The sequence below is a fragment of the Ahaetulla prasina genome, chromosome 6, assembly GCF_028640845.1.
Source record: "Ahaetulla prasina isolate Xishuangbanna chromosome 6, ASM2864084v1, whole genome shotgun sequence".
In the NCBI taxonomy this organism is placed as follows: Eukaryota; Metazoa; Chordata; class Lepidosauria; order Squamata; family Colubridae; genus Ahaetulla; species Ahaetulla prasina.
The window spans coordinates 88,264,439-88,286,948 of NC_080544.1; the positions used below are offsets into that span (position 1 = coordinate 88,264,439).

At 43.4% G+C, this 22,510-nt stretch overlaps 1 protein-coding gene across 4 annotated transcripts in view; it reads right to left on the reverse strand.

Annotated features, from left to right (window-relative positions):
* The window catches only part of PPM1L (protein phosphatase, Mg2+/Mn2+ dependent 1L), a 227,584-nt gene that overhangs the window by 144,153 nt on the left and 60,921 nt on the right, over window positions 1–22,510 (reverse strand). The window contains exon 1 of one of the 4 annotated variants that reach the window (XM_058189278.1): window positions 6,323–6,356. The exons of the other annotated variants lie outside the window; for them this stretch is intronic. Coding sequence (XP_058045261.1) covers window positions 6,323–6,331 — 9 coding nt within the window. The 5' untranslated portion in view covers window positions 6,332–6,356. Of the gene's footprint in view, window positions 1–6,322; window positions 6,357–22,510 lie in introns of those variants that run through there. 4 annotated transcript variants of the gene reach the window in all.

Consider the following 22,510-nt stretch of genomic DNA (forward strand, 5'->3'; position numbering starts at 1 on the left):
AAACTGGTTCTTAAGCCTTTATTAGTAAATTACAGTTGGTTGGTACTGCTTAATCTATTAAACCAGAATCCAATGACAGCATGGCTTAACAGGATGCGCAGACATAATCTTAAAATCTTGAAGCTCATATCTGAGTTCAGAACTCTTCTAAAGAGTTGAAGGTTGAATAAATCAACTACAGTCATTATCATCACTATGCAATATATAAGAATGAAAAGAAAAAAAGAAAAGGAAAAAAAAAAGGTAACAGTTCTTAGCTACATAATTGATCTGACGGCACTTCCTCTCAGCCTTACAATGTTGTCCAGACAAGAAGTATGCCCTCATGAACGAATCCAACTTTATTGTAAGGTTAAACTTCCAAAGCCCCTCCCACCCCAAATATGGCATGGTACGCTTCTTATCAGGCTGTTGCCTAGACCAGGGGTCTCCAACCTTGGCAACTTTAAGACTTGTGGACTTCAGCTCCCAGAATTCCTCAGCTGGGGAATTCTGGGAGTTGAAATCCACATGTCTTAAAGTTGCCAAGGTTGGAGACCCTTGGCCTAGACTATTATACTTCCACATGTCAGTGGTGTCGGCGTTCCAGAAAAATCCCCAACTCCAAGTAAAAACTCTGAAGCAAGGATCTTTCAAAGTTCTATTTACTAGGATAGGTAAACTGGCACATCTGTAAATCAAAACCCCAAAACCATCCCTTCACTCCGCAGTCGATCACATGCTCCAATCGCCAACCGTCCCATCTCAAGACAGCACTCCGACCACTCCTCCAGATCCAGGATCGGCCTGATCTTGACTGACAGGAAGAATGTTATTATGTCTAAAGACAACCCCTCTACGAAATGGCCCCTCCTACTTTCGCCCACTTCAGAAAGTGGCAGCACGGAAGCTTCTGGCCTAATATGGCTTTCAAAGCTGACAAGTGGTTTAATTCAACAATTCCTCAAATTGTTTGAAGCCAGCAACATGATTGTCTTCTTTGAGCATCTTCCTTCTTTCAGACTTCTAAATCCCAAAGGGACAGATAAATCCCCAAATGCCAGACACTGCTCCCTCCAGCTGACTAATGAGAGAAAACTGCTATTCTGTGAGTGCCCCATCTCAATCTAGTATGGGGTAGCAAATATCCCCAACTTCATGCCCAAAGTGAAAATATACAAAATGTTACCATCCCTCCTAGCCTTGTTGCTCTGGGAAGTTAAGCATTTGCAGTGTTTGCAAAAACAAATGAAAACCAACTCTTGATGCCTTTTCTTTGTGTATTTAAAAGGATGTAAAGATGATATGCCAATCACACAGCAGTTTTGCAGCCAGGCACCTTCCACAATATTATAACCATGGCAGGAAGCAGCTGGAGTAGGAGACAGGAGAAGTAAAATCAGTGTTTCCCACTCTAGGAAGAAGATGAAGAATTGGGGGGTGGGGAAGAGGAAGAGTTAAGGCTTGCTAGAACAAGAACACAAACTACCTTAGCACTGCAAGAAAAAGTTCTCCAGCTGTGCTCCGATTTCAAGTAAAGCAGCACAATGCAACTCCCTTCCGTCCCCAGTGTCATCTCTAAAAATGAGCCAGTGTTATGCAACTGGATCACTGCTTTGTCCTATGCTGTGTCCTGCTGAAATGGCTATTGAAGGGAGAGAGAGAACTATAGTAACAGCTGGCTCCAACCCATCAGTATAAGGTGATTTTGACCTTTGAGTCAGTACATCATCCTTACGTAATTATGTATTTGACAAATCATGCTTCATTCATAGAGAGCCAGTTTGGTGTAGTAGTTAAGACACCAGGCTAGAAATCAAGATACTGTAAGTTGTAGTCCCACCAGGCATGAAGCTAGCTATATGACTTTCAACTCATTCTCTCAACCCTAAGAAGATAATGGCAAACCACTTCCAAAAATCTTGCCAAAAAACCAGGATGGATTAGGCAACTGCCAGGAATTAACTCAAAGACAATTCATTGATGCACTTTATGCATCAATGAGAATAATAGATATTTCATCCTGATTTCCTTTAAGTTTTCCAAGCAGATACAGATGTTACACTGTCAGGAGTCCATAGTACAATAGTTCAATAGCCTTTATTGTATATTGTACATCATGTATACAATGAAATTGATTTAGCCTCTACTGGTGCAATCTATAACAAAAAAAAAATACAAGACAACATGAATAGTATAGAGAATAATCTTTATACAAGTAGCTGGGAGAAAAACCCCTAGTCATATGTTTCCATATGTACGTGGAGTGATTGTGATTGTGTTTAGGAGTCTGATAGCCCATGGGTAGAAACTGTTTTTAAACCTGTTTGTCCGGCTGGCTATAGTTCAGTGCCCAATGGTAAAAGTGAAAAAAGACACTGACCAAGGTGTGAATCATCCCTAAGTATGTTATTTACTCTTGCTGAAACAGCGAGACCTGGCAATGTCACCCAATGGTGTTAGAAGACAACCAATGGTTTTTTATGACGAATTAATCACTGTCTGTAGTGTCTTCCAGTCCATAGCTATTAAACCAGTGTACCATACTGTTATGCACAGGGGTGGGATCCTATCAGTTGAACAACCGGTTTACGGGGCGTGCATGCAGTTTCCATACAAATATGAACTTCCACATTGCAAACAAGGAAAGGAGCAAGGAAAACAGCTGGGGGGCGGGGCAATTCAATCTGCCGCCCCTGATCAGCTGGGTTTCAGAAGCAATAATAAAGGTCAGTATATAAATAAAGGGCGGGTGGACAGGCCCTCTTTCACAGCAACAGAGAACTGGTTCACTCTTGGCAGGAAGTGGGTCTAATCCCACCGCTGGTTATGCAGAACGTGAGAACACTTTGTATCGTGGACTGATAGAAAGAAGTCATCTGTCGTTGTTCCATCTGATTTTTCCACAGAACTCTGAGGAAATGAAGTCTCTATTGAGACTTCTCTCCATGTATGGGATGGTATGTGACCCCGACCCAACATCACTGAGCACCAGATCTGGACAGCTGCTCAAACTAATGCACTATATACAGTCATTTAAAGCAGCGGTCCCCAACCCGCGTAGCTTGGCAGCCCAGCTGGGGGTGTGGGGAAAGAATGAAACTGGGCTGTGCAAGTGGTGAGCTGGCGGTATATACGCATGCAACACTTGTGTGAATGCTGGGTTGGCACACATGCACGCAAGTACCCACCAGCCCACCACTCATGGAAGTTGTGCGTGTACTCCAACCAGCCACTCGCACGACCCAATTCTGAATAGGCCATGGCCTGATAGTGGGCTGTGGCCTGGGAGCTGGGGATCCCTGATCTAAAGTGCAAAGATCTATGAGTTCAATTCCTGTAGACTTAATTCCATTGAATAACATCTGTCTTCCTTTGTCTAAAGAATTCAAAACAGGATGAAACTGATCATGTGGTTTTTCCTAAGAAGAAGAACTAAGTCGAATTAATATCCCAACAGATTTAGTGGAAAGGGAACATTAAAAAAAACAGGATATGGAAGTTGCTTAGAACAAAATGAAAAATTATGTTACAGAGAAGTGTGTAGGGTTATGCGACTGGAAAGAAAGAAAGGGGATGCTTGATGGGATGATAAATTGAAAAAGGCTTTGGGGAAAATATACACTGCTGAAAAGAAGATGAAGATGAGGGAAATATATTGCAAATGCGTATAAGGAGAAAAACACAGTTTAAAGAATAGAGTGAAATGCAGAAAAGAGCTGTTATATTCAGAGAGGCAAAGCAATCTGATGGAAATAAAACATTTTTCTGAAAGTGGAAAGAGGTATAAACAAGGATCATTAGCAGTTCATGGAATTAAAAACTAAAGTAATAAAAAGACTGTCATGAAACTGAAGTGAGAAAATCCTGGAAGGCATATGGTAGAATATTATATGAAAAAGATGTTCGACATGAAAACCAGAATCACATAGAGCCAATGTTAGATTATTTCGTACAAAAGAGGAACATACAGTAGATCTGAAAATTAGGACATTGAAGATCCAAGAAGTTGTATCTGACAAGAAAAATAGACTGTGCAAGTGCAAGCTACATGTAAGTGGCAAAAAAAGTAGAGCAAACAGATAAATTTGTGTATTTTGATAGATTGTTTATTAAAGATTGGTAAAGAGATGGAGAAACTTTTAAGATAAAAATGATAAAATGATAAAAATGATAAAAATGCATTAAACAGTAGATGGCTAGTTACTGTTGTGGTCCATTAGCAGTCTGCGGCGCTGGCAGTGGACTCGGACAGTGAGGAGGCTGGGGAGAACAATGGCCAGTTCTGGAGTCAGGGGAAAGCCTAGACAAGGGGTCTGTGTCAGAGGCAGAGATGGGGCCAGGGCCATCTGGGAGCGATGCGCAGACTCCGGAGCCTCCAGAGGCGGACAGCAGAGAGGCAGAGGAACAGTAGGAGCCTATTCCTAGCGCACGCATGCAAAGAGCTGCCAGAAGGCAAGAGCAGCTAAAGCAAAAGGGATGATTCGGGAGTAAGGCCAGGAGATGATTGGCCCTTCCCATAAGGCTCAAAAGAACAGCAAAGGTTCTTGGGCTCTTTGTAGGAAAGCAACATTGCTAAATCTATTGCTAGTCAGCTTCACTTGTTTCTGAACTTCGTGGGGCTTTGCCAAGAAAAGCCTTTGGCAAGATGCCAAAGAAGATAAAGGCTTGTGATAAGGCCGAAGGGCTTTTTCTGAAGGACTTGTTTTGGAATTAATTTAGACTAAGCTGAGAATGAAGTAATTTCCAGCTGCTATAATAAAATAGGTTTGTTTAAGACTAATTTTGTCATTTAATGCCTAAGTGAGCCTAAGTCACAAGACTTACAAGAAATAAGTAAAAAAACCCAAAACCAATTGTGTTTTCCTCCACTTCCTCCCATTATATGGAAGTAAGAGCTAGGGAGGCCAGGAAAACGAAATAAGAAAAATAAGTGAAAGGTGTATATATAGCAATATCACAACAGTTAAGTAATTCTATTCTTACTTATTGATAAAAAGTGTGGGCAGCAACTAAACTTTCTAGAGGAAAATGCAAACCAAAATGCAATGGCTTGCATTCATCTTACAATAGCACAATTAGAATAACAAAACTAATTCATTACAGGAACAGGGGGGGGAAAAACCTCCAAATTTGTTTTTATTTCATTAATTGCATGATCAAGATTTTTAGCTCTCTTACAAGAAAAGCTGCTAAAAGATTAATTGAGACATATATTACTATTAACCATCCTGCTCTCTAATTTCTGGAAGTGTGTTCCCAGTTGGGCTTCAGAAGTCTTTCTATGTTTCAAATTGAAACATGCCTCTAAAATGATTAAATTGGTGATTTCTATAGCATCACTCCTTCCTGCACGTACACGTATATATAGTTTAAAAACATTCAAATATTTATTTCCCCTATGATTTTATTTAATACATATGTATTCCAGTTGGCTTCTCCTCCAGTTTACATAAGATTTAGAGTTGGTTAATCTTATCACAGAAACCTGTATACCTTCAGGAAATTAATTGAGTCATGTTACTGGACCCCAAGACGTAATCCAGTTTTAAAAAATGATATTAGTTCTATTGCAATCAATCAGTTTAAACAAGAGAGACAGTTTGGAAAAACTATTAATGTACCAGGCTAGAAACTGGGAGACTGTGAGTTTAAATCCTAAAGGAACTCAACCCTGTTTTTGGAAGGACAGATTTTGAAGCTGAAACTCAAAATACTTTAGCTAATGAGAAGAGTGGACTCATGAGAAAAGACCCTAATGTTGCGAAAGACTGATGGCAAAAGAGGAGGAGACTGAGGGAATGAGATAATTAGACAGTTTGATCAGGGGTGAAATGCTGCTGGTTTGGACTGGATCGCCCAATCCAGTAGCGATGGCGGCGGGTGGAACCGGTAGCAAAAATCCCTATCCCCCGCCCATGCCCAGCTGAGCCATGCAATCATCAGTGGTTCTTCAGCCGAAGAGGTTGTAAAAAAATGCTTTTAAAAGGCTCCTCTGGCGAGCCCAGCTGAGTTGCCAGATCATCAGAGGCTTTTAAAAGCATTTTTTACAACCTCTTCGGCTGAAGAGGTTGTAGAAAAACTGCTTTTAAAAATAAATAAAAAAGTTGGCCATGCCCACCCAGTCACGTTACCCACCACCACCACAAGCCATGCCCACAGAACCGGTAGTAACAAATTTTACATTTCACCCCTGTGTGTGATTGACTCAATGAACATGAATTTGAGCAAATTTCAGGAGGCAATTGAGAACAGAGGACCTGCCATGCTGAAGTCCATGGGGTTGCAAAGAGTTGGACATGAGTTAGCAACTGAACAACAACAACATGAGTTCGAAACCCACCTTAGGCATGACCGGATAACTTTGGAACAATCATTCTCTCTAAGGTAGGTAGCAATGGCAAACCACTTCTGAAAAAAAAAAGAGCCTTGTGAAGAAAACTGCAAGGACTTATCCAGGCAGTTGCTAGGAGTCAAACTGACTGAAAGGCACCAATAATAAACAAGTTTACTCCAAGTATATCATTTCCAATGTACTGTCTGTAGCAGGGGGTCTCCAACCCTGGTCCCTTTAAGACTTGTGGACTTGTGGACTTCAACTCCCAGAGTTCCTCAGCCAATAGGACTGTTGGTTTAAAATAATGACCAGGGCTGTAAAGCTGACAGTCTCTTTTGGATTACATTTTCATTTATAGTCTTATTTAGAAAGCGATAAGAAGTTGTTGTTTTCCTTCCTAGCATTTTCCTGCAGGTGGCAGCTCCCCTTTTTTCCCAATCAACTGAGTGTTGATTCATTGGTTGCGACGGCAACAAGAGTCCCCATGAAATATCTACTCTTTTTGCATCCAAGTTATTTTGCTAGTGGAATGACAGATTCTCCCAGTGCTCCAAGGCAATATGTTAAGTCAATAAAGTAAATTCCTGACTCTGCCCAGACACTGTAGATAACATTAGAAAAATCGTATTTTACTGGAAATGCACTTTTTAAGCTAAATTTTTAATTTATTTTAAATCAGAGCTATGCATGCTAGAGTAATACTCTAGAGTAATACTCCAAGGAAATCTTAGTTTTAAATCAAATTCCAAAGTACGCTGTAAAAGAAGAATACTGTGAAAAGTATTTTCTTCCTCCTAAGCTGAAGAGACCCTTCAGATAATTATATCTTCAGCTTTTTTCTTCAACCCTCATCACTACACTACCTCCTTGACTTACAACAGTTAGTTTAGTGACCATTCAAAGCTGCAATGCCACTGAACAAAATGACTTATGACCGTTTTTCACTGTTATGACTTTTGCAGCAGCTCCATGATCATGTGAACAAAATTCAGATCAGTGGTGGGTTTCAAATTTTTTTACTACCGGTTCTGTGGGTGTGGCTTGGTGGGCGTGGCAGGGGAAGGATACTGTAAAATCTCCATTCCCTCCCTACTCCAGGGGAAGGTTACTGCAAAATCCCCATTTCCTCCCGATCAGCTGGGACTTGGGAGGCAGAGAATAGATGGGGGTGGGGCCAGTTAGAATTTTTATTACCAATTCTCCGAACTACTCAAAATTTCCACTACCGGTTCTTCAGAACTGGTCAGAATCTGCTGAAACCCACCTCTGATTCAGATGCTTGGCAACTAGTTCATATTGATGACTGTGGTTGTGTCCCAAGGTCACGTGATTCCCTTTTGCGACCTTCTGAGAAGCAAAGTCAATGGGAAAGCCAGATTCACTTAATAACTGGGTTGCTAACTTATCAACTGCAGTGATTCACTTAACAACCGAGGCAAGAAAGGTTGTAAAATGGAGCAAAACTCACTTAACAAATGCCTCACTTAACAATAGAAATTTGTGGCTCAATTGTGGTTGTATGTTGAGTACTCGTAGTAACTAGTAGGATGTTACTGTAGTACCTTCTTCTTTCTGTACATTTATATTTAAATAAAATTACTATGATTATCGATAGGACTTTCACGCCTTAAGCTATGGATGAGGGAGAGTGAAAAGCAGGCCACAAGGAGAAAAGGACTACCTGTATTGTAAGTAATTTGTTGGATCTAGATAGAATTATATACAAAATAATTGCAAACTTAAAAAATTATCAGAATGTAGTTTAGCTTACTTAAATTAAACATGACTGATTTTAGTGAGTCTATTTTAAGCAGGCAACTTCACAAAGAAAAATGAATTTTGTTTCCATTCTCAAACAAAATTTCATTCTTCTGAATTCACTGGGATTTTGGACAGCTACTATTCTGCCATTACCATGTCACATAACTGTGCTTAATATTAAAACTTAAAATATTTTTTACAGTGGTTTTGATCCTCGTGGGTCCCCTACTCTGTTTTAAATGGTCATAAATCTCCTATAGTACATATAGTACATAGTAGGCACAGGACAGAATTAAGACCTGGACATGCTAATAGAAGAATAGGGTCCAAACAGCTTCAATTTTCTCTAAAGATGCCTAAATTATACACCTGTCCAACTACCTCCAATAGTATACTATGTTTGTATTGGTGCTAAATTTTATTTTCTATTTCTGTTTCTCTTCTGCTGAATTTAATGAATCATTTTATATAACTGATATGATGGTTCTTAACTTGACTAATCTTTGGGCATTTCTTGCAAGTTAGGAAAATAAGATGATTAAAAAAAAACAAATTCAGAAAAATGAATGTACTATCCAGATATTGTCCAAGATTTAATATTCTTTTGGTTAGTGAAATTTCTTAAATGCATTATGAAAACGCAGTAAGTGCATTTATCCATTCTTTTGGTTTACATATTCATTAAGGAACACAAAACAATTGAAACCTTTCAGTCACAGGCACCAAACCTTATTAAATATGAATCAGTTGCAACAGAAATGGTATCCTAGAGAAATAAATTCACATGGGTAAAGAGGTTGAAGAGGAATTGCAATATTTTGAAAAGATTATTAAGTTCTGAAACCTCTTGAGGAGGAACGAACAGCAGGACTTAAAATAACCATAACAGCATAAATTGAGTTTCTTTTTTTTCTACTTCTTGTAATCCCTTATTCTTGGAGGATGAAATATATTAAAAGTGAAAAGATCAGCAATGTTCTTTCTACCAATAATGATGTCATCAAGAAAATGCCCAAAGGGAAAACACAGACTGTAGAAGGAAGAGATATTTAACTAGACTGCAACCAACCTTCCTTCCTTCCTTCCTTCCTTCCTTCCTTCCTTCCTTCCTTCCTTCCTTCCTTCCTCCTCTCCTGTCCCCTCCCTTCCCCTCCCCTCCCCTCTCCTCTCCTTTCCTTTCCTTCTTTTGCAATATCTAGATTTTTCTTTACAGCATTTCTGGCAAGGAATGGAAAAACAGGAGTTAAAAGGCAATTGTTCTCTCTATTGTATAGCATAACATCTGGATATTTCCTATTCACTCACTAAAACTAACAAAAAGCATCAACTAGTAGTCACAGAAAATAATTATCTTAATGAAACACCCGTTGAAAATGGGTGGAGAGATGATGGATAGAAGGCAGAGGCAAAATAAGTAAGTATCTCACTTCATTGAGTGTTTTTCTCATAAACTGAGATTTGCAACAGCTGTTCCAATGGCATTTCTAAAAATTCTTGCTATGTGAACCATTTGTTCTTCAGACGAAAAAGTTACTGTGGGAGTAACACTCCACATGGAATCAGTAATATATTAAGAAGCTTCTGTCCAGCAGGCAAAATAAATGCAAAAATATGCTAGAATCGGAGGAAAAACCCCAGAGCTGTTTTATTATTCTCTGTTCTTGAAAGTTTTGAATGAATCCAATTTTAAAATACAAGTTATGATTGTCTTCCATGAAAACATATTTAGGGAAACCAAATCAAAACAGAATCTGTTCTAAACTAGAGGTGATCAGGGAAAACCTCTATTTATTCGGTTTAAAAATTAAAGAAAATTGGTCTAGGGAACTGAAAAGTGAAACTTCAAAAGTTGAAACTTCAATTTTAGATCTCTGTGTATGTGTGTGTGTGTTTGTGTGTATGTATGTGTACATACACATACACATACATACACACACAGAGAGAGGTATTATATATATATATATATATATCTGGATGGGAATGGAGATTTTGCAGTATCCTTCCCCTGCCACACCCACCAAGCCACGCCCACCAAGCCACACCACGCCCACAAGCCATGCCCATAGAACCGGTAGTAAAAAAAATTGGATTTCACCACTGATTTGGACCGAAAGACCCATTAGGTCTTATTTTGGGGAGGGATGTCTTATTTTGCAGCCACCCGCCTGCTCTTTCTCAAGAGCTGCTTGCCCACAGCCGCAATAGCTTACAAGGGTTCCCAGGGCAGACTCACTTTTTGCCCGGACAGAGAAATGACAGAGACTTGAAACTTCATTGGCTTGCAAATGGGACACTTTGAAACCTATATTAGACCCACCCCCCAAAAAACAGGCTAGAGCTTATTTTCAGGGTGGGTCTTATTTTTGGGGGAACACGGGATATATAAAATCTCACGGTTGCTTTCTTTAGGTAAATTATTATTATTATTATTATTTATTATATTTGTATACCGCCCATCTCCCGAAGGACTCAGGGCGGTTCACAGTCAAAAACAACAGAAAAACATATAATACATAAAAAGCTAAAAGAATAGACAGTTAAATTCAATTGATGCTCTAACTTTTAAATACAAATTTAAAACCTCATTTAAACCCTTTTTTTTAAAATCCCAAGTTTAAAACTACGTTCAAGCTAGTCCTGCTCTTCGAAACAGCAGCGTCTTCAGCTCACGGCGGAAGGACTTGAGATCGGGGAGTTGACGAAGCCCCAGAGGAAGCTCGTTCCAGAGGTAGGGGCCCCACAGAGAAGGCCCTCCCCTAGAGGTCGCCAGCCGACATTGTTTAGCTGACGGTATCCGGAGGAGGCCCTCTGTGAGAGCGCACTGGTCGGTGAGAGGCTAATGGTGGCAGTAGGCGGTCCCGTAAATATCCCGGTCCTAGGCCATGGAGCGCTTTAAAGGTGATAACAAGTACCTTGAAGTGAACCCGAAGACCACTGGGAGCCAGTGCAGATTACGCAGGAGGGTGTTACATGGGAGCCAAAGGTGCTCCTCTATCACCCGCAGCCGCATTCTGGACCAGTTGGAGTCTCCGGGTACCCTTCAAGGGAGCCCCATGTAGAGAGCATTACAGTAGTCCAGGCGGATGTAACCAGGGCATGAGCAACCGTGCATAAGGCAGCCCGATCCAGAAAGGAACGTAACTGGCGTATCAGGCGAACCTGATGAAAAGCTCCTGGTGACGGCTATCATATGATCTTCAAAGACAGCCGTGCATCCAGGAGGACGCCCAGATTACGAGCCCTTTCCGTGGGGGCCAATAGTTCGCCCCAATGGTCAGTGATGGAATTAGTTGACTGTACCGGGCCGCATCCACAGCCACTCGGTCTTGGTGGGATTAAGTCTGAGTCTGTTCCTCCCCATCCAAACCCGCACGGCCTCCAGGCACTGGGACATCATTTCAACAGCCTCGCTGGGGTGGTTAGGGGTGGAAATATAGAGCTGGGTATCATCAGCGATAGATGACAACTCACCCCAAAACCACGGATGATCTCACCCAGCGGCTTCATATAGATGTTGAACAGAAGAGGCGAGAGAACCGACCCTGAGGCACCCCACATAAGAGGCGCCTTGGGGTCGATCTCTGTCCCCGTCAACACCGTCTGCGACCGGTCGGAGAGGTAGGAGGAGAACCACCGATGAACAGTGCCTCACTCCAAGTCCCCGAGCCGGCGCAGCAGGATACCATGATCGATGGTATCAAAAGCCGCTGAGAGATCTAATAGGACCAAGACAGAGGAACAACCTCTGTCCCGAGCCCTCAAGAGATCATCAACCAATGCGACCAAGGCTGTTTCCGTGCTGTGACCAGGCCGGAAACCGGACTGGAATGGATCAAGATAGACATTTTCATCCAGGTACTGGGGCAACTGTCGTGCAACCACACTCTCGACAACCTTGCCACAAAGCGAAGGTTGAGACCGGACGATAATTTGATAAACTAGCTGGGTCAAGGAAGGCTTCTTGAGGAGGGCCTCACCACCGCCTCTTTCAAGGCGGCAGGAAAACACCTCCATCAAAGAAGCGCTCACAATTTTCTGAGCCAGCCTCGTGTCACCTCCCGGTGGCCAAAACTAACCAGGAGGGACACGGGTCCAATAAACATGTGGTCGCATTCAATCTCCCCATTAACCTGTCCATGTCCTCAGGAGTCACAGGATCAAACTCATCCCAGATAATAACATCAAGACCTGCCTCCTCCACCCCCCCTGGATCCACCCAGTCTGTGTCCAACCCCTCCCGAATTTGAGCGATTTTATCAAACAGATATTGTCCAAATTCCTCAGCTCGACCCTTTAAGGGTTCCTCTACCGCTCCCTGATGGAGGAGCGAGCGGGTCACCTAAACAGGGCGGCTGGGCGGTTATCTGCTGATGCAATGAGGTTGGAAAAATACTCCCGTTTGCCAGCCTCATCGCCACTAGATAGGTCTGAATTTGAGACCCAACTAGTGTCCAGTCAGATTCGGAGCGGCTGACCCTCCAGATACTCTCTAGGCGTCTTTTCCGCGCTCATTTCCCTCAGCCCCTCGGAGTACCAAGGCTAAACGAGATCGGCACCGGGTCAGAGGCCGCAAAGGCACGACTCGGTCTAGAGCGCCAGCCGCCCGATCCCAGGCGGCGACCAGAGCTTCAGCCGAGTCGTGGGCTAAATCCTCAGGAATAGCCCAAGCTCCGTCTGGAACCCTTCAGGGTCCATCAGGCGCCTGGGACGGAACCAGCGAGTCGGTTCTGTCTCCTGCGTGGGGTCAGCGGTTCGAAAGTCTAGTTGAAGGTGCGAATGATCTGACCATGACAAGGGTTTGATAACTAACTCCCCTAATTCCAGATCAATCAACCACTGTCCAGAGACAAAAATCAAATCCAGAGTGTTCCCCCCGATGTGAGTGGGGTCGTTCACTAATTGGGTCAGGTTCAAGGCCGTCATGGAAGCCATGAACTCCCGAGCTGATGTGGATGCTATCCCCACCGACGGCAAATTGAAATCACCCATGACCATAAGCCTGGGGATCTCCACCGCCATCCCGGTGATCATCTCCAACAGCTCAGGCAGGGTTTCTGTCACGAGCAAGGAGCCAGGTACGTGATCAGTAAACCCACCTGAACCCCACGGCCCCACTTCACAAGGAGGGACTCACATCCGTTATCTGTGGTACAGTGATCTCCTCGGCTCAAGACCCTCGTTGATAATAACCGCCACTCCCCACCCCTACCCTGGGCCCTGGCCTGATGGAATGCACGGAAACCCGTGGGCACATCTCTATCAGGGGAACCCCCTTCCGTGCCCAACCAGGTCTCCAAATGCCAATCAAGTCCGCACCCCTCCTGTATAAGATCGGAGATGAGGGGCTTTATTATAACGGACCTGGCATTGCATAACATCAGGCGAAGGTCCAGCTTCTGAGGATTTAAGCCACTGGGAACGGGAAACTGTCGGGGACCGGAGTGCGCAATCGTCAGAGATAGCGTGGACGCACTCCTGAACTCGATATGGGCCCCCGTCCGCCATACCTGCCCCTCCCACCTACCGTGCAGATATAGTTATCCCCAAGACCATGAGCTCTAGCCTCTTCTTCCACCTCAGAATCAATGATGTTTATGCCGTGAGCCGGCACAGGATCTAGCAATGGCTCAGATAGGTATCCCCCTGAACCTAACTTCGCCGTCCCACCCTTCCCCTTGGATAACTTATATAAGAATTTATTATAACACTTAGTTAAAAAACCCCTAAGCCTCCTCTTAGAGGCATGCCACCTCTCGGGATTCCAAAATCCGTCATCAAGGTAGGCCCTCGATAAAGTGGAAGGCCATGTCCGCGAGAGGGGGGAGACTCGCAGGTTAAGAAGCTGCGATCGCGAGTACATTTCGGAGTTTATAGAGGGTGGCAGATGGTAAAAGTCTTAATCTGGCCAATCAGATGGTCACAATAAGTTCCGGACAAAAGATGGAATTTAAAGCTCCTCCGGTAAAGCAATGCTATCTGATGACAAACGAACGTAAGATGATAGGACCCCATCGCCGCCGTTGTCATAACCAGAACAAATGATCTTCATGGATCTTCATATTCTCATCTTTTGTTTTAAATAAAATTTCACTATGGTCTTTCCTATAATAACAATGATCAATTCAATAATACAGAACTTGTAAGTTCATGCATATTCATGGCACGTTTGCTCCCCTTTTTCTTGCTCTTCTCTCATTGTCTTAGCTTTCTTTCTTCTTACCTTTTCTTTACTTCTAAGCTGTTGCAAAACTAAAATTAGTTCAGGCTAGTTTGCATAAGAAGTTCTTAAATTTAATTTTTGTAACTCCCATTGCTTCTTTCCAGCCTCTATAGTACGACTCTCAAGATCCCAGGACTATTTATGCTAAACTGTGATTGTTCCACCCGAACTACAAGGACAGCGGAACACATTATGTATTGCAAGAAAGCTGAGTTTGGAAAGGTACAAATCAATTTTTTTTAAGCAACAAAGTGGCTGTGCCTTTGGAATTGAATTACCATTTATTTTCATTATACTCTGATTTCAGTATTAATTCTCATGCATGAAAAATGGAATGGAGGAGGAGGGGGGAAAAGCATAATGAAGCATGAAATCTTTATCAGGCTGGTAAACAAGACAGTTTCATGCTCAGTGAAGGAAATATGAGATGCTAAGGCAATGAAAGTGGATTAATCTTCTCTTTCCATAGCAAACTTAATATGGGTACAGTATATCCAAAGGGCTACTAAAACAATGGAGGCAAAGAGAAGTTCATTTCCTCCTTTTTATATGTGTGCATGCCCAATTTATCTCACCATGATTATTTCTCAGGGTAATTTAATAAGAATTTAATGCTTAGAAGAGTCATTCATTACTTGCAGGTTAACTTATGCCAATGTTTGCTGCTAATTTTTATCCATCAAAATAGAAAGGGACTAACAGAAAACACTAAAGGGCTTTTACAGTATAGAATGTGCAACATCTTTCCAAATTACCAGCAAATATACAAACAAGATTTTTTTCCATCAACTGCACCATGAAAAATCATGGTGATCTGCAGATAGGTATTAGGGAGAGGTTTGTATATCTCCATTTTCAACTACTGAAGTTTACTAGATTTTGTGTCTGTCACTATCTTTCAGTCTACTTCCTTGTGGAGAAATTTAAGAGGAGGGAATATAGATCTGCTGGAGAAAAATCAGAATATAGATTTAATAAACGAAACAAAAGAACAAAGTCCACTAGAAGAGACCCTTATAAATGTTATGAATTTACAATGACTCTATACACGGTTGTCAATTGGTCACTTCCAATTCTTCATGATCAAATGGACAACAGTCATAATTATCTGTCCGAAATTCCCTTTTTTTGGGAGTGTGAATTACCCCAAACTTCCATCAAATTATACATCATCTCTATATTCATAGATAACTTCTGTAATTTGATGGTGGATTTCTTAGTACTCTATATAGTTTTATCCCCAAAGTTTAGTGCCTCACATGCCTGGCATAATTTTAATTGAGAAGTGATATGTAATACTATAAATCTTAATTTGGAGGTGGCTTTATGGGTTGTGTGAGGCAGAGAAATAGGAAATAAAGTGAAAATTCAGGATAATTCATTTCTTACTTGCAAGATCTGACATTTATCTTCATGCCAAATGTTCACCCATTTAGAGCACTCTCTCAATTGGGCTCACAGGAATTGGGGGCTTTAAAAAAGAATCAGTATATGTATTGTTACATTCTTTGATCACTAGTATTACATCACTACAAAACCTACTTGCTTCACTATTTGAGTGAAGGTTTTAGGTTCTTTGTTGCAGTTTTCTCTAACATAATTAGGGCCTCTGGTGGCTCAACAGATTAAGTCTGTCTGTTATTAACACAGCTGCTTGCAATTACTGCAAGTTCAAGTCCCACCAGGCCCAAGGTTGACTCAGCCTTCCATCCTTTATAAGGTAGATAAAATGAGGACCCAGATTGTTGGCGGCAATTAAGTTGACTTTGTATATAATATACAAATGGATGAAGACTATTGCTTAACATATTGTAAGCCGCCCTGAGTCTTCGGAGAAGGGCGGGATATAAATTCAAATAATAAATAAATAAATATGAAATTTGTTCAGAATTTAATGTCCACCAGCTGTATAAGATAATTTTAATGATGACAAGAAAACAGGAAAACAAGGTCATTTTAATCAGAGATACTGAAATTATTTCTTAAAGCATTTCGAAACAACTAGGTAAAATGTATGGATTTGTTTCATGCACATTTTGTATCTTCTTCTTTTGTCTTTTAGAAAAATCCACAAAGGCTGTAGGCTTTCCTAAGATAACAATGGCCAATAGAATAATAATACTGTGTTTTAAACTGGCTCAATACTTCTTAAGAACGTGTTTTCTTCCCACAACCTTTTCATTCTCTCTTCCTACTCTTTCTTTTGAAATCTAGCATACATTGGAAGTTGAAAAATCAAATTGTTGGGTTCAAGGCCCTTCCTGGGCCCTTAAAAATTTTAAATGTTTTTGATAATGAGGCCTGGCAAATTAGATGTACCGTATATACTCGAGTATAAGCCGAGTTTTTCAGCACGTTTTTTGTGCTGAAAAACGTCCCCTCGGCTTATACTCGAGTCTACGTCTTCGGGAACCCCGCACAGGAGGGGGTACCGGACGGGCTCCCATGGGAGGACGGGAGCGGCCCGCCGAGGTCTCGCGATTTGTCGCCCCAGGCCGCCCCCATTCCCGTGTCTGGTGGGCGGACGGCGCAAACTTGGCGGGCTGTGCATTGGCGGGGAAGCCCTGGTGGTGCAGTGTTCCCGTTCGCCCTGGCCTCCGTCCTCCGATCTCCTGCGCTGGGAGGCGGCGGCGAGCCAGCGAGCAACCGGGCACCGCGGACTTTGGCAAGGAGGAAGGTGGGAGGCGGAGCTGCCGGCTGTGGGTTGAGGGCGTGCAAGAGGAGTGAGCGTGAAAGGCCTTTGTGTGTGTGTGCGTGTGTGCGCGCCTGTGTGCCCTAGGGAGGAAGCGGAGCTGCCGGCTGTGTGGGGGTTGAGGCGTGCAAGAGGCGCGCCTCCTCCTCTTCCTCCACGCCGCTCCTCTTGCACGCCCCTCAACCCCACCATCCCCACCCTCTCCGCGTGAAGGTCACCTCCTCCCTCTTCCAGGCGGCGGCGGCGGCGGCGGCTCGCTCAGCGAGCGCCACAGCCGGCAGCTCGCTTCCTCACTGGTCCCAGTCCAGCGAGCGGTGGCGACATGCGGCGCGCCCGCCACCGCTCGCTGATTGGGACCGCTTGGCTTGGTCCGCGCGGGCGGGGAGCCGCCAGCCTTCTCGGCTGAGGGAGGAGGGTTTCAACGGTGAAAGCGCCGGCCGAGAAGGCTGGCGGCTCCCCGCCCGCCGCGACCTGTTGCCGGTCCCAATCCAGCCGAACGGTGAAAGCGGAGCGCGCCGCATGTCGCTTTCACCGCTCGCTGGACTGGGACCAGTGGGAGGAAGCGGAGCTGCCGGCTGTGGCGCCCGCCGAGCCGGAGCCGCCACCGCCTGGAAGAGGGAGGAGGTGACCTTCACGCTGGAGAGGGTGGGGATGGTGGGGTTGAGGCGTGCAAGAGGAGCGAGCGTGGAGGAAGAGGAGGAGGCGCCTCTTGCACGCCTCAACCCCCACACAGCCGGCAGCTCCGCCTCCCTAGGGCACACAGGCGCGCACACACACACAAAAAGGCCTTTCCACGCCACCTCTTGCACGCCTCAACCCCCACAGCCGGCAGCTCCGCTTCCTCCCACCTTCCTCCTGCCAAAGTCCGCGGTGCCCGGTTGCCGCTGGCTCGCCGCCGCCTCCCAGCGCAGGAGATCGGAGGACGGAGGCCAGGGCGAACGGAACAGCCCACGCCCAAGAGGGAAAGGGAGCGAGTGGGTGGGTGGCTGGGACGAGACCCCACCACAAACACACACACACACGCCTGTGAGACGCCTTGCTTGCATGTCACACACACGCACCGCCGCTGGGGAAAAAAAGGATGGATGGATGGATGGAAGTAAGGAAGGAAGGATGGATTGATGGATGGAGGCGACCGCTTTGAAGCGCAACCCTTCTCCCGCAACTAAGGGGTCAATGTTTTCCCAATCCTAGGTGTGGGGAAACAGTCATTCTTTCTTCCCCTAGTCTCTCCCGAGATCGCACTGCAGCGCCCATCATCCCCAGCCGCAATCTGAGCTCGTGCCATCGATGTGGTCCTTGAACTTCCTCCTTGTTTCTAACCCAGCCTAGGATGGCCGGCGTGGAGTGTGTGGTGGTGGTAAACGGCCAGGAGAAAGCTGCTCTTTTCGAGAGGTCCTCTTGGAAGGCTGCCTTGGAAAGGGAAAGTGGGAGGGGCAGAGATTTCTCCTCAAAGGTCCCCTTGGAAGGCTGGGTTGGAAAGGGAAAGTGGGAGGGGCAGAGATTTCTTCCTCGGTCCTTCTAGAGTCCTTGAGAAACTGATATCATACAAGGTTAATAAATTATACCTCCTCCTCATTGATGAGTTTTTCATCCTGAAATTGATTGAAACATTGTACCATCATATGCTGCCATAGTATAGTGTTAACAACATCTGTAAAGATGATATATGAGCATGACACTAAGTTTTTCTATATTTCCCTTTATTGAAAAACTTCCATCATGCTTCTTTCTGAAAACAAAGGTCATTATAATATACCTCATTATATATTTGATTTGATGATATTTCAGTTAATAAATACCATTTAAGGTGTTGCTTCTTTTCTTTTCAGCAGCAAAGTGAATTACAACTTTAAAGAACTTTATTACTTTATATTCATTTATTTTAAGTATAGATTTTAGATTTTTAAACAAATATGTTTAGAGCTTTTATATCTTTCAAGTTATTCAAATTATCCCCTCAGCAGGTATATAATGGCATCCAATTCCAATATCATGTTGGGGCTTTTGAGCAAGGGAGGAGGAACGTGAGCACCGCCTTTCGCTGGCATTCCGGGATTTCCCTTTGTTTAGAGCTGGGAATCCTCCTTCCCCCTTTTGCACTCCCTCCCTCCCTCCCTCCCTCTCTCTCTCTCTCTCTCTCTCACACACACACACACACACACACACAGACTTCTAAAGTCGATTGGCACAATGAAAGGCAAAGACCACAATTGTTTTAAGAAAGAAGCTTTAGCAGGAGGGGGATGGGAGGGTGTTTTAAGTTTTGGCAAACAGCCAGGCCAACTGTATTGGAGAAGGTCACACAACTGGCCTTAACATTTTAGCTGCTGTCTTTTCCTCACACTTGGGTTTAATGATATTAGAGACCCTTATTGCCCTGCCAAAAAAAAAAGAGCCACCCCAACGCCTATGAAAATTAACCTTCTGCCAAGAGACACTGTGCAGGGTATTTTCACTATTGGTGTGCATACAGGCTTAGATTTGTGCTGGGTTCTTAGTGCTTAGAGCACTGACCTTCAGAGGCACCCTGGTCCCTTGGAAGCTAAAGGAGGACTCATTTTCATGCTTGCAGTTGTATTGTCAATTTCTGTGAGACAATGTTGTTGAAGTAACTCACTCACTCACTCATTCATTCATTCATTCCTTGTGTGTCCAATCACACTTAGCCAATAAAAATTCTATTCTATTCTATTCTATTCATTCATTCATTCATTCATTTTATTTTGTCAAATACATATTAAATAATTATATAAATATAAGCATGAATTGAATACATAAAAGGAATACAACTAAAGGGAACATTAGGACAGGGACGGTAGGCACGCTGGTGCTCTTATGCACGCCCTTTACAGACCTCTTAGGAATGGGGTGAGGTCAATACTAGATAGTCTTTGGTTAAGGCTTTGGGGATTTTGGGAAGAGACCACAGAGTCAGGTAGCACATTCCAGGCATTAAAAACTCTGTTACTGAAGTCACATTTTCTGCAATCTAGATTGGAGAGGTTCACTTTTAAGTTTGAATCTATTGTGTTCTCATGTATTGTTGTGGTTGAAGCTGAAGTAGTCATTGATAGGAAGTACATTGTAGCAGATAATTTTTTTTTTTTTTTCCAAAAAAAAGTTTTTATTGGTCAAAAAAAAAGTTTATACAAATACATATCAGGTATGGTAAATTTTCATTTTTCTTATACGTGATAAGAATTTTACTCAAAATTTTAAACACATACAACAGCCATATGGCAAGCAGGTAATACGGAGTAGCTAAGTTTACCAATCTTACATACGCAATAAAGAAGGGTCAAGAATAATCAGAATATCATACGAAAGAGAATAAGTAAAACCAACACAATACCAAATATCTTTGTCACCTCCTAGTTTTGGATCTCAGAACTCTGGGTTCAACCTGACCCAACTCCAGGGCCGCAACAGCGGCAGCCGCCTCCGCCCCATGGTCTATAACCTCCCCTTCTTCAATTCCTGGATCATCTGATTCCAGGAGGGCTTTGTGTTCCTCCACATAGGCCGTAGCCTCCGCAATTGTACTAATTTTTTTCGTAATGCCCTCCCGGAAAATCATCAATCCCTCTGGCATCAGCCATCTGAAGCCTACTCCCTTCTGGTACAATTTGCTTGACAAAAGTAATATTTCTTTCTCATTTCACGACCTGTCTGGGAATCTGCCTCAGAATGGCTATCTCCTGCCCCTATAAGTCAGTGCCCCACTCCTATGTTTTCTAAGAATTTCATCTCTCGTCTCTCTTTTCACAAATTTGACATGAACCTCTAGGAACTGCATGCGTGCGTGCATATTGTGAATTAACTCTATAAACTCGATCCACATCCCAATTCATAAAATCAACACCTCTCCCAAGAAATTCTCCCAACAGTTTAGTCACAACATCTCTCAAATCTTCTTGGTCCACTTCTTCCAAATTTTGAAACCTAAGGAAATAAGACATTTTATCCATCTGTAGTCCAAGCACAGCATTGCTTGTCGCCTCCTCTTTTCTGCACTGCCCGCATCTCACGCTCCAGACCTTCCACTTTCTGCTTATTTTCTGCTGAGACTTGTTGAGTATCCTTTAAGTCCTTTTGGATAGTCACAATTTCCGCTCTTATTTCATCCAGTTTCTTGTCCATATTAGATAACTTTTCCAAAATTCTCCATTTCTCCAGCAGTTGGTCTCTGACCTTTTGCCATTAAAAAAAAAATTTTTAAAGTCCTCAGGCAAGCACAGTATCCTTATAATTTCCTCCGGATCCACCAGGGGGCACTCACAGGAGCAACGAGTCCAGAGTACAGTTAGTCAACCAGGAAACCGAAGGGAAGTGATGTCATCAAGATTCTCATAGTGAAGGCGGAAGCTGGTCGCCACCATTGTTCCTCAGAGGAGGGGGCCTCAAACCTCCCTCCTAAATTTCTCCATCACCTCTTCTCCAGAGCTCCACAAAACCGTAATCTTGTTATTTTAAGTTCTCCTCTCCAGTGATTCGTACTCCTTCCAGTCGCAGGGGAGAAAAAACCCCCCCGCACTCCGGAGCACTCCACTCACGTTTGCCGATATCCCCTTCCCTTCTTCATTCCTCAATTCTTCTCCGTTTCCTGTTCACCACCAGGCTGCTGCAATTATAAATCCAAAGCCCCGGTGTCACTGGGCACAGCGGCCTAGGCAACGACCAAAATAATGGCCGCGGCCTGTGGCCTCCGAACCCCGCCGAGCCTAGGACGCGCCAGCATCGGTCCCCACAGTCCTGTATGTCGGCTGGGAGACCCCTGGCGAGCCGTCCGTGCGGCAGGTGTCCTTTTCGGAACACCTGGCCCCTGAGGGCCTCGGCGGCGGCCGGATTCGGACACTGGAGGCAGGAGAAGCCTTCCAGACGTCCGTTGCCACCGGATACCGGAAGTCGTCCTCCGTAGCAGATAATTTTATGAGCTATGCTCAGGTCATACCAAAGGCGGCGTAGTTCTAAATTTTCTAAAGCTGGGAATCCTCCTTCCCCCTTTTGCACTTTTATTGTTTTTCGTTCAAATAAATATTCATGTTATTTTACTTGGCTCTATCTTTATTTTTTACATTGACCAGTAGCTGCCTCATTTCCCACCCTCGGCTTATACTCGAGTCAATAGTTTTTCCCAGTTTTTGTGGTAAAATTAGGTGCCTCGGCTTATATTCGGATCGGCTTATACTCGAGTATATACGGTATTTCATTTTCAATCATTAAACAGAATGGTCTGTTCAAATAAAAATGAGTGTATTGTATAAATATATATGCACTCTGTAAATAAAATCTTAAAAAATTATGCGGAAAAACTTAAGAAAAGGTTATTGATAAAGGAAATTCAAATCAAGGAGTAATAAGTAAACAGAACAGAAGGGAGCAATGTTAAAAAGTACAATTTGTTGACAATCTTTGTAGGTCTCTGGATAGTACATGGAATATTTTAAGCATCACATTTAGTCTACTCTCAAGCTGCAATGTGTTGAATATATTGAAATATGCTTTTTACTGCTCCTTT